This window comes from Euprymna scolopes, chromosome 10 (assembly GCF_053919585.1).
Source record: "Euprymna scolopes isolate OS-2025 chromosome 10, ASM5391958v1, whole genome shotgun sequence".
NCBI lineage: Eukaryota > Metazoa > Mollusca > Cephalopoda > Sepiida > Sepiolidae > Euprymna > Euprymna scolopes.
In genome coordinates, this window is record NC_136491.1 from 66,002,324 (window position 1) to 66,019,241 (window position 16,918).

At 28.7% G+C, this 16,918-nt stretch overlaps 1 protein-coding gene across 3 annotated transcripts in view; it reads right to left on the reverse strand.

Moving 5' to 3' along the window:
- The window catches only part of LOC145286030 (hexokinase HKDC1-like), a 107,018-nt gene that overhangs the window by 35,651 nt on the left and 54,449 nt on the right, over positions 1 to 16,918 (reverse strand). For all 3 annotated transcript variants that reach the window (XM_080134647.1, XM_080134649.1, XM_080134648.1), the window contains exon 6: positions 202 to 338. In XM_080134647.1, the coding sequence (XP_079990773.1) occupies positions 202 to 338 (137 nt within the window). The remainder of the gene's footprint in view (positions 1 to 201; positions 339 to 16,918) is intronic.

Here is a 16,918-nt window from a genome sequence, read left to right on the forward strand (position 1 = left end):
TATGGAAACAATATAATAAAACAAGATTTTATTTTCTGAAAGTGTGCGATATGTGATTACTGCAACATCTGCAACTAATTGGCACTGCAGGAATTACATGAAACCACTAAAGTGAAAAGTATTATAAGATTTCAACATTGGTTCCTTTTCTTCTTTATAATAATTTAAACTTCTAGAAATGTACTTAAAAGAGGGACGTACCTTCTTTTTGATGAGATCCATTAACATCATTCCTTGGTCTAAACCAGGCCCATCAGAACATTTAAATGTTTTTGTCCAGTTGATTAGCTTAACATGAGTCAAGCTTTTCTTTTCAGAAGGAAAAGAAAAAGTGAAACCTTCAAAACAAAATAAATAAATAAAACATTAATTAATAATACAAAGAATATAAAAACAAATTATCCTTAAATATGAAACGTCTTCTGAATATGTTTCAATATATAATATGCAAATCTATAATAATATAATAATGTTCTGTAAGTCAACATAAGGTTTTTTCATTCAATTCTGAGCAACACAATGTTTTCCTGCTCACTATCCTAAGAAGATCAAACAAATGTTCTCAAATTGGCAAACTTTGGATAAATTAAGCATGCTTAACATCTTTGTCAATAATTTTTTTCAAGATATTCCTTCAGTGTATTGTTGATGAAGCAATAAAATTATTATAATTTTAATAATTTTCTCACCATTTAAAAGTGAGTGAAGATTTCATTTCAACATTAATTCATTGTAAAATTAGCCTCTACTTCTGGACCATGATGGCTTCCAATCTTAATTAATATTAAAAAAAATTGCAACAAAACGTTGGACATAAATGTTAAAAAAAAACAAAAATTCAAATAAGCGATCATTTTACAATAAATTAACATTGGAAATAAAACATTCCTTTAAAAGTTATATTTTAGACCTTAATGACTAGTCAACTGATTAAATATTTGGAAATAGATTGCTAATTGATCGATTGGTTCAAAGTTTTACCTTCTTAATTTACTTTTATGCTAAAAATTCGTATTCCACTGTTATATTTCATACAGGGTATTCAAGAAAAATTTGACACTTTTTGGGAAGAAAGCACAAAATATCACCAATAAGTGATATATTTCCAAATTTCAAGTGCATCTCCTAGACGATCTTTTGTCAAATGCAGCATATTCAAAAAGCAACCTTGCAGTGTGGAGCATACTGTGGTAACAGTCTTTGGAGCAATGTCTGAGCATCAGTTCATGGAACGTCTGCCATTACACACCAGCAGAGTATTACCACTGCGACTAAGGGAAGAGTCTATCAAAAGAGTATAGTATATAATAAAAAAAGGATAGGGTAGTAAATAAAGTATAGTATATAATAAAAAAAGGGTAAGTTAGTAAATAAAGTATAGTATATTACAAAAAAAGGATAGGGTATTTAATAAACTATAAAAAAATAATTGGGTAATAAATAAAGTGTATGTGGAGAAAGAAGTGGCTTACCGTTAAAGCGGCTGCGCGTTTGTGCCTGCAGAGCCCAAATTGAGAATCAAGATGGTGCCCGCAGGCTTTTATGTGGAAAAAAGTCTCGGGGAATCTCGGAGAATCTCGTACCGTGGTTCCATAAATAATGAGGAGAGGAAAGCAGAAGGACAGACGATTTTTAGTCACTAAAGCAAACGGACGTGTGTAAAAGAAGAGGTAGAAGAAAAGAGTGTGGTGAATGAAACAAACAATGACTCGGTTGAAAGTAGAGTTGTAACGAACACAAGCTATTCCGGCATGACATCAGGATTTGACTCCAACCTAATTCCCCTGTTTGATGGCAGTAGCACTGATCACTCAGTGCAGGAATGGGAGGAAAAAGCAGAATTAATATGTCAGCTCAGTGGGGTGAAGCATATGGAATGCGTGGTCCCAATACGCCTCACTGGGGGAGCATATGCAGTATACCAGCAGTTGGCTGATGAAGAAAAAACAGATTTCGCCTGCATCAAGCGTGCCCTTTTTACAGCATTTGCGTTAGATCCAGTTACTGCATGGAAGGAATTCATGGCCCGAAAATTACATCCCGGGTAAACGGTGGATGTGTATCTGGCTGAACTAAAAAAGCTATCGGTCCTTTTTGGAGGGATGTCAGACAAAGGGTTGGTGTGCGCCTTTGTTGCAGGATTACCTAAGAGTGTGGAAGACCTGCTCCATGCCTCATCCCAAGTGGACGAGATGGACATATCGGAAGTATTGGCGCGGGCACGAGCAATACTAAAGAAAAGCCCTAACACTATAGACCAAGTGGCAGCTGTACAACCATCACAGGTTGGATTGCAGGAACTGGGCGCAGCTACAACCTGCTATAAGTGTGGAGGACGCAACCATTTGGCCAGTGATTGTCTTTCGTCACGTCAACCAACTCGGAAACTTGACAGGCTGCAGTGCTACAAGTGCAAAAAACGCGGACACCTGGCCCGCACCTGTCCGGGAAATGGGCAAGGGGAAGAAGCTACAGTACCAGTCTTCTCCCCAGATCGTCATTGAGCAGGGCGCTACCCACTGTAAGCATACACATTAATGGAAGCAAGCGCCTCGCACTTGTGGACACTGGGTGCACCCAGAATCTCGTGAGCAAGATATGCTGTGCCATTTGGAAAGCAGAGAGAATTTCAGTACTAACTGTAGGTGGAGGTTCACTAGCCTCTTGTGGGGTGAGCATTATCCGCGCAAGCATCAACGACGGGCCTGCAGTAGCCGTGCGAGCTCTGGTTGTGGAGGGAGAGCTTCTCGGGTACGACCTACTCCTGGGTATGGACTTGATTACACAACTGGGTGGAATTACTGAGGACAGAACCAGCAAGGTACAGTTCTCCCAATGTGAGGAACACGTTTGTGCTGCCATAACTCTCGACGAGCCTGACTTTTGTGCAGAGTATGATAGAAACATGATAGAATGGACGGCATCTTGAAAGTGGTCAAACGATCAGCCACCAATATCCTTGCGGAACCGGTTATCAGAATATCTCCCACCCATGTGGCTAAGGGAACAGTATGAAGAAGAACAGCAGACGTGGATCGACAATGGCTGGCTTCTTCCATACCCAGAGGATGAGCTTGGCCCCCCGCGAGGGCTGATTCCCTTGATGGCTGTCGTACAAGAGACCAAACAAAAGGTCTGCCCCATCCTAGACTACCGTGAGCTCAATGAGCATGTCGACCCATATACAGCAAGGGCTGATGTGTGTGCACTCAAATTAAGGGAGTGGCGACAGCAGGGATCGAACGTGGCAACTCTGGACCTACGCAGGGCCTATCTGCAAATACGCATTGAGAGGAAATTGTGGCCATTTCAGACTGTGGAAATTGGAGGAACCCGATATTGTCTAACCAGGCTAGGGTTCGGTCTAAATGTGGCACCAGGCATTATGACAGCAATCATGCATGTTATCCGGCAGCAAGATGAGGCAGTGCAACAGGCAACATCCTCATGCATCGATGATATATTCGTCAATGAGAGCCTCATGTCAGCGCAATCGGTTAGAATGCACTTTGAGAGCTTTGGACTGACATGTAAGGAACCAGAGCTTCTGTGCGATGGAGCAAAAGTTTTCGGCCTGCACGTGCGCAATAGCAAGGAGGGACTTTGCTGGAGAAGAGGAAGTCACGTCCCCAAGGTCCCATCAAACACCACTCGACGAACAGTGTTTTCACTTTGTGGAAAGATGGTAGGCCATTTCCCTGTGTGCGGTTGGCTCAGGGTGGCCGTGGTGGCAATAAAAAGACGTGCTACAGCCGTGTCGTCATGGTGGGATGATGCAGTACACGATGTCACCCTAAGGAGCATGCTGACAGAGACTGTGTCCAGGGTGACCAGTGATGACCCCGTTCAGGGAAAGTGGTGCGTCAGCGGGAATGAGTTCATGGTCTGGGTGGATGCTAGTTCACTGGCACTTGGAGTTGCCCTTGCAGTTAATGATTCCATTATTGAAGATGCCTGTTGGCTTCGGCCAGAGAATGATTCGAGGCACATAAACCTGGCCGAACTTGATGCCACATTGAAGGGCGTTAACTTGGCGCTTCAATGGCAAGCCAAGGTTCTACATATCATGACTGACTTGGCATGCACTCATCGGTGGATAACCGATGCATTAAGTGGAAGAGCACGGCTGACGACACGAGCATCGAGTGAGATATTAATTCGAAGACGGCTTGCCACCTTGGTCGACACCATTACAGAGTACGACCTGACCGTGGACGTAGTGTTGATCAGGTCTGCGCTCAACAGAGCAGATGCTCTGACAAGAGTCCCTCAACGATGGCTTCTGGCTGGTGCTCGGAGAGATTCTGATAATCTGCAAAACACATGTGCAGCAGTTGTGTGTAATGTGGATGCAGCATGCATCATGGACATTCATCGACAGTGTGGACATCCTGGCATCAAGCGGACACTGTACTTTGTCAAGATGATTGATCCAGGAGTAGAAAAAAAAGATATCCGGAGAGTGGTGGAAAGTTGCGAGGCTGCCAATCCATCGACCCAGCTCCAGCATGATGGAAGAAAGGGGAGTTGGGAGTGTGTGGTAAGTGGAAGTGAGTGGGCATGGACATCACACACTACGGTGGCAACCACTTCCTTACCCTCATCGATTGTGGGCCTACATGTTTCGCGGTCTGGAGACTCCTCGGGCACCAGGACTCTTGCAGAATTATTCGCCAGTTGTCATCCGTGTTCTGTGAAAGAGGTGCACCCGATGAAGTGCTGACGAACAACGACCCAGCCTTTTGCAGCCATCAGATGAGGCAGTTCTTACAAGAATGGGGTGTGCGGCTGCAGCTAAGATGCGCTTATGTGCCTTCTGGCAATGGTATAGCTGAGAGAAACCATCGCAGCATCAAAACAATTGCAGCCAGGAAGCAGTGCACCATTGTAGAAGCTGTGTACTGGTATAATCGCATGCTGAAGGATGGCGTCTCTCCAGGAACAGCGCCTGCAAACACAATCTATCAGTACCGTGTCCGAGAAAAAGGAATCCACCCCGATATAACTGTGGCCACTGAGATAGAACGGAATCGATATGCCAAAGGGGATGCTGTCTGGGTGAAGCCACCAGGAAACCGATGTACTGACAAGTATAAATGGAGCACAGTGACCGATGTGGTGAGTCAGCAGTGTGTCCAGGTTGATGGCATACCCCGTCACGTTAGGGACCTACAGCCGGCTACACATGTACCACCTCCAGTGGACGAGGAGAGTGACGAGTGGGCCATCGCTTTGGTATGCACCATCCTTATCAAGTAGTGACTCTGATATCAGTAACCTCCATGGAGATGAAGCCTTCCCCGACCATCAGGCGGTGGATGAGAGCGCACGCGAAGACGAGAGCAGCACTGTCTTCCTTCGCAGAAGCACCTGACGGTGGCGATCGCCACCCCCCTGCCATCTCTGTGATCATGAGATCAGAAGGGAGTGTGGAGAAAGAAGTGGCTTACCGTTAAAGCGGCTGCGCGTTTGTGCCTGCAGAGCACAAATTGAGAATCAAGATGGCGCCCGCAGGCTTTTATGTGGAAAAAAGTCTCGGGGAATCTCGAGGAATCTCGGAGAATCTCATACCCTGGTTCCATAAATAACGAGGAAAGGAAAGTGGGAGGACAGACGATTTTTAGTCACTAAAGCGAATGGATGTGTGTAAAAGAAGAGGTAGAAGAAAAGAGTGTGGTGAACGAAACAAACAAAGACTCGGTTGAGAGTAGAGCTGTAACGAACACAGTGTAGTATATAATAAAAAGGATAGAGTAGTAAACAAAGTATAGTATATAATAAAAAAAAGGATAGGGTGATATATAAAGTATAGTATATGAAAAACAAGATAGGATAGTAAAAAAGTATAGTATATAATTAAAAAAGAATAGGGTAGTAAATAAAGTATAGTATATAATAAAAAATTATGGGATAGTTAATAAAGTATAGTATATAATAAAAAAGGGATACTGTAGTAAATAAAGTAATAAAAAAGATAGGGCTGTAAATAAAATATAGTATATAATAAAAAAGGATAGGGTATTAAATAAATCACAGTATATAATAAAAAAGGATAGGGTAGGAAATAAAGTATAGCATATAATAAAAAATGTGTGGTAGTAAATAAATTATAGCATATAATAAAAAATAATAGGGTAATAAATAAAGTATAGTATATAATAAAAATATAGGGAAGTACATAAAGTATAGTATATATTAAAAAAGGATAGGGTAGTAAATAAAGTATAGTATACAGTAAAAAACAATAACAGGGTAATAAATAAAGTGTAGCATATAATAAAAACGGATCAGGCAGTAAATAAAATATAGCATATAATAAAAAAGTGTAGGGTAGTTAAAAAAGTATGCTATATAATAAAAAAGGACTGGGTAGTAAATAAAGTATAGTATATAATAAAAAAGAATAGGGTAGTTAATAAAATATATTATATAATAACAAAAGGATAAAATAGTAAATAAAGTATTGTATATAATAAAAAAGAATACTGTAGTAAATAAACTATAGTATATAAAAAAAAAAGGGGGAGAGTAGTAAATAAAGTATAGTATATAGTAAAAAATGATAGGGTAGCAAAAAAGTATAGTATATAATAACAAAAGAATAGGATAGTAAATACAGTATTATCTAATAAAAAAGGATAGAGTAGTAATTAAAGAATAGTATATTATAAAAAATGGATAGGGTAGTAAATAAAGTAAAGTGTATAATAAAAAAGGAGAGGGTAGTAAATAAAGTATAGTATATAATAAACAAAAATAGATAGGGTAGTAAATAAAGTATAGTATATAATAAAAAAAAGAATAAGATAAAAAATACAGTATATAACAAAAAAGGACTGGGTAAGTAAATAAAGTATAGTATATAATAAAAATGTATAGGGTAGTTAATAAAGTATAATATCTAACAAAAAAAAGGATAGGATAGATAATAAAGTATAACATTTAATCAAAATATTTACTACCCTATCCTTTTTTCATTACATACTATACTTTATTTACTACAATATCTATTGTTTATTATATACTATACTTTATTTACTACCCTATCCTTTTTTATATACTATACTTTATTTACTACCCGAGTTTTTTTATATACTATTCTTTATTTACTACCCTATCCTCTTTTTTATATACTATACTTTATTTACTACCCCATTTTTTGTTTATTATATACTATACCTTATTTACTACCCTATCTTTTTTTATTATATACTATACTTTATTTACTACCCTATCCTTTTTTTATTATATACTATACTTTATTTACTATCCTATCCTTTTCTTATTATATACTATACTTTATATACTAACCTATTATTTTTTTTATTATGTACTATACTTTATTTACTAACGTATCCTTTTTATTATACATTATACTTTATTTACTAACCTATACCTCGTTTATTATATACTATACTTTATTAACTACTCTATCTTTTTTTATATACTATACTTTATTTACTACCGTATCCTTTTTTAAATACTATACTTTATTTACTACAATACCTATTTTTTTTTATATTCTATACTTTATTAACTACACTATCCTTTTTCATTATATACTATACTTTATTTACTACACTATCCTTTTTTATATACAATACTTCATTTACTACCCTATATTTTTTTCTTTTATACTATACTTCATTTACTACACTGTCCTTTTTTTTATTATATTCTGTACGTTATTTACTAATCTATTCTTTATTTATTATATAATATACTTTACAGACCATACTGTTTTTATTATATATTATTCTTTATTTACTACCCTATCCTTGTTTTATTATATACTATACTTTATTTCTAACCTGTCTTTTTTATGTACTATACTTCATTTACTACCCTATCTTTTTTTATTATATACTATACTTTATTTCTAACCTGTCTTTTTTTATGTACTATACTTCATTTACTAGCCTATCTTTTTTTATTATATACTATACTTCATTTACTACCCTATCTTTTTTTATTATATACTATACTTCATTTACTACCCTATCTTTTTTTATTATGTACTATACTTCATTTACTACCCTACCTTTTTTTATTATATACTATACTTCATTTACTACCCTATCTTTTTTTATTATATACTATACTTCATTTACTACCCTATCCTTTTTTATTATATACTATACTTTATTTACTACCCTATCCTTTTTTATTATATACTATACTTCATTTACTACCCTATCTTTTTTTATTATATACTATACTTCATTTACTACCCTATCTTTTTTTATTATATACTATACTTTATTTACTACCCTATCCTTTTTTATTATATACTATACTTCATTTACTACCCTATCATTTTTTATTATATACTATACTTCATTTACTACCCTATCTTTTTTTATTATATACTATACTTTATTTCTAACCTGTATTTTTTTATGTACTATACTTCATTTACTACCCTATCTTTTTTTATTATATACTATACTTTATTTCTAACCTGTCTTTTTTATGTACTATACTTCATTTACTACCCTATCTTTTTTTATTATATACTATACTTTATTTCTAACCTGTCTTTTTTTATGTACTATACTTCATTTACTACCCTATCTTTTTTTATTATATACTATACTTCATTTACTACCCTATCTTTTTTTATTATATACTATACTTCATTTACTACCCTATCTTTTTTTTATTATATACTATACTTCATTTACTACCCTATCCTTTTTTATTATATACTATACTTTATTTACTACCCTATCTTTTTTTATTATATACTATACTTCATTTACTACCCTATCTTTTTTTATTATATACTATACTTTATTTACTACCCTATCCTTTTTTATTATATACTATACTTCATTTACTACCCTATCTTTTTTTATTATATACTATACTTCATTTACTACCCTATCTTTTTTTATTATATACTATACTTTATTTACTACCCTATCCTTTTTTATTATATTCTATACTTCATTTACTACACTATCTTTTTTTATTATATACTATACTTCATTTACTACCCTATCCTTTTTTATTATATACTATACTTCATTTACTACCCTATCTTTTTTTATTATATACTATACTTTATTTACTACCCTATCCTTTTTTATTATATACTATACTTCATTTACTACCCTATCCTTTTTTATTATATACTATACTTCATTTACTACCCTATCTTTTTTTATTATATACTATACTTCATTTACTACCCTATCTTTTTTTATTATATACTATACTTTATTTACTACCCTATCCTTTTTTATTATATTCTATACTTCATTTACTACACTATCTTTTTTTATTATATACTATACTTCATTTACTACCCTATCCTTTTTTATTATATACTATACTTCATTTACTACCCTATCTTTTTTATTATATACTATACTTCATTTACTACCCTATCTTTTTTTATTATATACTATACTTCATTTACTACCCTATCTTTTTTTATTATGTACTATACTTCATTTACTACCCTATCTTTTTTATTATATACTATACTTCATTTACTACCCTATCATTTTTTATTATATACTATACTTCATTTACTACCCTATCTTTTTTTATTATATACTATACTTTATTTCTAACCTGTCTTTTTTATGTACTATACTTCATTTACTACCCTATCTTTTTTTATTATATACTATACTTTATTTCTAACCTGTCTTTTTTTATGTACTATACTTCATTTACTACTCTATCTTTTTTTATTATATACTATACTTCATTTACTACCCTATCTTTTTTTATTATATACTATACTTCATTTACTACCCTATCTTTTTTTTATTATATACTATACTTCATTTACTACCCTATCCTTTTTTATTATATACTATACTTTATTTACTACCCTATCTTTTTTTATTATATACTATACTTCATTTACTACCCTATCTTTTTTTATTATATACTATACTTTATTTACTACCCTATCCTTTTTTATTATATACTATACTTCATTTACTACCCTATCTTTTTTTATTATATACTATACTTCATTTACTACCCTATCTTTTTTTATTATATACTATACTTTATTTACTACCCTATCCTTTTTTATTATATTCTATACTTCATTTACTACACTATCTTTTTTTATTATATACTATACTTCATTTACTACCCTATCCTTTTTTATTATATACTATACTTCATTTACTACCCTATCTTTTTTTATTATATACTATACTTTATTTACTACCCTATCCTTTTTTATTATATACTATACTTCATTTACTACCCTATCCTTTTTTATTATATACTATACTTCATTTACTACCCTATCTTTTTTTATTATATACTATACTTCATTTACTACCCTATCTTTTTTTATTATATACTATACTTTATTTACTACCCTATCCTTTTTTATTATATTCTATACTTCATTTACTACACTATCTTTTTTTATTATATACTATACTTCATTTACTACCCTATCCTTTTTTATTATATACTATACTTCATTTACTACCCTATCTTTTTTATTATATACTATACTTCATTTACTACACTATCTTTTTTTATTATATACTATACTTTATTTACTACCCTATCCTTTTTTATTATATTCTATACTTCATTTACTACCCTATCTTTTTTATTATGTACTATACTTCATTTTCTACCCTACCTTTTTTTATTATATACTATACTTCATTTACTACCCTATCTTTTTTTATTATATACTATACTTCATTTACTACCCTATCTTTTTTTATTATATACTATACTTTATTTACTACCCTATCCTATTTTATTATATTCTATACTTCATTTACTACCCTATCTTTTTTTATTATATACTATACTTCATTTACTACCCTACCTTTTTTTATTATATACTATACTTCACTTACTACCCTATCTTTTTTTATTATATACTATACTTTATTTACTACCCTATCTTTTTTATTATATACTATACTTCATTTACTACCCTATCTTTTTTTATTATATACTATACTTCATTTACTACCCTATCCTTTTTTATTATATACTATACTTTATTTACTACCCTATCCTTTTTTATTATATACTATACTTCATTTACTACCCTATCTTTTTTTATTATATACTATACTTCATTTACTACCCTATCTTTTTTTATTATATACTATACTTTATTTCTAACCTGTCTTTTTTTATGTACTATACTTCATTTACTACCCTATCCTTTTTTATTATATACTATACTTTATTTCTAACCTGTCTTTTTTATGTACTATACTTCATTTACTACCCTATCTTTTTTTATTATATACTATACTTTATTTCTAACCTGTCTTTTTTTATGTACTATACTTAATTTACTACCCTATCTTTTTTTATTATATACTATACTTCATTTACTACCCTATCTTTTTTTATTATATACTATACTTTATTTACTACCCTATCTTTTTTTATTATATACTATACTTTATTTACTACCCTATCTTTTTTTATTATATAATATACTTCATTTACTACCCTATCTTTTTTTATTATATACTATACTTCATTTACTACCCTATCTTTTTTTATTATATACTATACTTCATTTACTACCCTATCCTTTTTTATTATATACTATACTTTATTTACTACCCTATCTTTTTTTATTATATACTATACTTCATTTACTACCCTATCTTTTTTATTATATACTATACTTTATTTACTACCCTATCCTTTTTTATTATATTCTATACTTCATTTACTAGCCTATCTTTTTTTATTATATACTATACTTCATTTACTACCCTATTTTTTTTATTATATACTATACTTTATTTACTACCCTATCCTTTTTTATTATATACTATACTTCATTTACTACCCTATCCTTTTTTATTATATACTATACTTCATTTACTACCCTATCTTTTTTTATTATATACTATACTTAATTTACTACCCTATCTTTTTTTATTATATACTATACTTCATTTACTACCCTATCTTTTTTTATTATATACTATACTTTATTTACTACCCTATCTTTTTTTATTATATACTATACTTCATTTACTACCCTATCTTTTTTTATTATATACTATACTTCATTTACTACCCTATCCTTTTTTATTATATAATATACTTCATTTACTACCCTATCTTTTTTTATTATATACTATACTTCATTTACTACCCTATCTTTTTTTATTATATACTATACTTTATTTACTACCCTATCCTTTTTTATTATATTCTATACTTCATTTACTACCCTATCTTTTTTTATTATATACTATACTTCATTTACTACCCTATCCTTTTTTATTATATACTATACTTCATTTACTACCCTATCTTTTTTTATTATATACTATACTTCATTTACTACCCTATCTTTTTTTATTATATACTATACTTTATTTACTACCCTATCCTTTTTTATTATATTCTATACTTCATTTACTAGCCTATCTTTTTTTATTATATACTATACTTCATTTACTACCCTATTTTTTTATTATATACTATACTTTATTTACTACCCTATCCTTTTTTATTATATACTATACTTCATTTACTACCCTATCCTTTTTTATTATATACTATACTTCATTTACTACCCTATCTTTTTTTATTATATACTATACTTCATTTACTACCCTATCTTTTTTTATTATATACTATACTTTATTTACTACCCTATCCTTTTTTATTATATTCTATACTTCATTTACTACCCTATCTTTTTTTATTATATACTATACTTCATTTACTACCCTATCCTTTTTTATTATATACTATACTTAATTTACTACCCTATCTTTTTTATTATATACTATACTTCATTTACTACACCATCTTTTTTTATTATATACTATACTTTATTTACTACCCTAGCATTTTTTATTATATTCTATACTTCATTTACTACCCTATCTTTTTTTATTATGTACTATACTTCATTTACTACCCTACCTTTTTTTATTATATACTATACTTCATTTACTACCCTATCCTTTTTTATTATATACTATACTTTATTTACTACCCTATCCTTTTTTATTATATACTATACATCATTTACTACCCTATCTTTTTTTATTATATACTATACTTCATTTACTACCCTATCTTTTTTTATTATATACTATACTTTATTTCTAACCTGTCTTTTTTTATGTACTATACTTCATTTACTACCCTATCTTTTTTTATTATATACTATACTTTATTTCTAACCTGTCTTTTTTTATGTACTATACTTAATTTACTACCCTATCTTTTTTTATTATATACTATACTTCATTTACTACCCTATCTTTTTTTATTATATACTATACTTTATTTACTACCCTATCTTTTTTTATTATATACTATACTTTATTTACTACCCTATCTTTTTTATTATATAATATACTTCATTTACTACCCTGTCTTTTTTTATTATATTCTATACTTCATTTACTAGCCTATCTTTTTTTATTATATACTATACTTCATTTACTACCCTATTTTTTTATTATATACTATACTTTATTTACTACCCTATCCTTTTTTATTATATACTATACTTCATTTACTACCCTATCCTTTTTTATTATATACTATACTTCATTTACTACCCTATCTTTTTTTATTATATACTATACTTCATTTACTACCCTATTCTTTTTTTATTATATACTATACTTCATTTACTACCCTATCTTTTTTTATTATATACTATACTTTATTTACTACCCTATCTTTTTTATTATATACTATACTTCATTTACTACCCTATCCTTTTTTATTATATACTATACTTCATTTACTACCCTATCTTTTTTTATTATATACTATACTTTATTTACTACCCTATCCTTTTTTATTATATACTATACTTCATTTACTACCCTATCATTTTTTATTATATACTATACTTCATTTACTACCCTATCTTTTTTTATTATATACTATACTTTATTTCTAACCTGTCTTTTTTTATGTACTATACTTCATTTACTACCCTATCTTTTTTATTATATACTATACTTTATTTCTAACCTGTCTTTTTTATGTACTATACTTCATTTACTACCCTATCTTTTTTTATTATATACTATACTTTATTTCTAACCTGTCTTTTTTTATGTACTATACTTCATTTACTACCCTATCTTTTTTTATTATATACTATACTTCATATACTACCCTATCTTTTTTTATTATATACTATACTTCATTTACTACCCTATCTTTTTTTTATTATATACTATACTTCATTTACTACCCTATCCTTTTTTATTATATACTATACTTTATTTACTACCCTATCTTTTTTTTATTATATACTATACTTCATTTACTACCCTATCTTTTTTTATTATATACTATACTTTATTTACTACCCTATCCTTTTTTATTATATTCTATACTTCATTTACTACCCTATCTTTTTTTATTATATACTATACTTCATTTACTACCCTATCCTTTTTTATTATATACTATACTTCATTTACTACCCTATCTTTTTTTATTATATACTATACTTCATTTACTACCCTATCTTTTTTTATTATATACTATACTTTATTTACTACCCTATCCTTTTTTATTATATTCTATACTTCATTTACTAGCCTATCTTTTTTTATTATATACTATACTTCATTTACTACCCTATCTTTTTTTATTATATACTATACTTTATTTACTACCCTATCCTTTTTTATTATATACTATACTTCATTTACTACCCTATCCTTTTTTATTATATACTATACTTCATTTACTACCCTATCTTTTTTTATTATATACTATACTTCATTTACTACCCTATCTTTTTTTATTATATACTATACTTTATTTACTACCCTATCCTTTTTTATTATATTCTATACTTTATTTACTACACTATCTTTTTTTATTATATACTATACTTCATTTACTACCCTATCCTTTTTTATTATATACTATACTTCATTTACTACCCTATCTTTTTTATTATATACTATACTTCATTACTACACTATCTTTTTTTATTATATACTATACTTTATTTACTACCCTATCCTTTTTTATCATATTCTATACTTCATTTACTACCCTATCTTTTTTTATTATGTACTATACTTCATTTTCTACCCTACCTTTTTTTATTATATACTATACTTCATTTACTACCCTATCTTTTTTTATTATATACTATACTTCATTTACTACCCTATCTTTTTTTATTATATACTATACTTTATTTACTACCCTATCCTTTTTTATTATATTCTATACTTCATTTACTACCCTATCTTTTTTTATTATATACTATACTTCATTTACTACCCTACCTTTTTTTATTATATACTATACTTCACTTACTACCCTATCTTTTTTTATTATATACTATACTTTATTTACTACCCTATCTTTTTTATTATATACTATACTTCATTTACTACCCTATCTTTTTTTATTATATACTATACTTCATTTACTACCCTATCCTTTTTTATTATATACTATACTTTATTTACTACCCTATCCTTTTTTATTATATACTATACTTCATTTACTACCCTATCTTTTTTTATTATATACTATACTTCATTTACTACCCTATCTTTTTTTATTATATACTATACTTTATTTCTAACCTGTCTTTTTTTATGTACTATACTTTATTTACTACCCTATCTTTTTTATTATATACTATACTTCATTTACTACCCTATTCTTTTTTTATTATATACTATACTTCATTTACTACCCTATCCTTTTTTATTATATACTATACTTTATTTACTACCCTATCCTTTTTTTATTATATACTATACTTTATTTACTACCCTATCCTTTTTTATTATATTCTATACTTCATTTACTACCCTATCTTTTTTTATTATATACTATACTTCATTTACTACCCTATCCTTTTTTATTATATTCTATACTTCATTTACTACCCTATCTTTTTTTATTATATACTATACTTTATTTCTAACCTGTCTTTTTTATGTACTATACTTAATTTAGTACCCTATCTTTTTTTATTATATACTATACTCATTTACTACCCTATCTTTTTTTTATTATATACTATACTTTATTTACTACCCTATCTTTTTTTATTATATAACTATACTTTATTTACTACCCTATCTTTTTTTATTATATAATATACTTCATTTACTACCCTATCTTTTTTTATTATATACTATACTTCATTTACTACCCTATCTTTTTTTATTATAAACTATACTTCATTTACTACCCTATCCTTTTTTATTATATACTATACTTTATTTACTACCCTATCTTTTTTTATTATATACTATACTTCATTTACTACCCTATCTTTTTTTATTATATACTATACTTTATTTACTACCCTATCCTTTTTTATTATATTCTATACTTCATTTACTAGCCTATCTTTTTTATTATATACTATACTTCATTTACTACCCTATTTTTTTATTATATACTATACTTTATTTACTACCCTATCCTTTTTTATTATATACTATACTTCATTTACTACCCTATCCTTTTTTATTATATACTATACTTCATTTACTACCCTATCTTTTTTTTTATATACTATACTTCATTTACTACCCTATCTTTTTTTATTATATACTATACTTCATTTACTACCCTATCTTTTTTTATTATATACTATACTTTATTTACAACCCTATCTTTTTTTATTATATACTATACTTCATTTACTACCCTATCTTTTTTTATTATATACTATACTTCATTTACTACCCTATCCTTTTTTATTATATACTATACTTCATTTACTACCCTATCTTTTTTTATTATATACTATACATTCATTTACTACCCTATCTTTTTTTATTATATACTATACTTTATTTACTACCCTATCCTTTTTTATTATATTCTATACTTCATTTACTACCCTATCTTTTTTTATTATATACTATACTTCATTTACTACCCTATCCTTTTTTATTATATACTATACTTC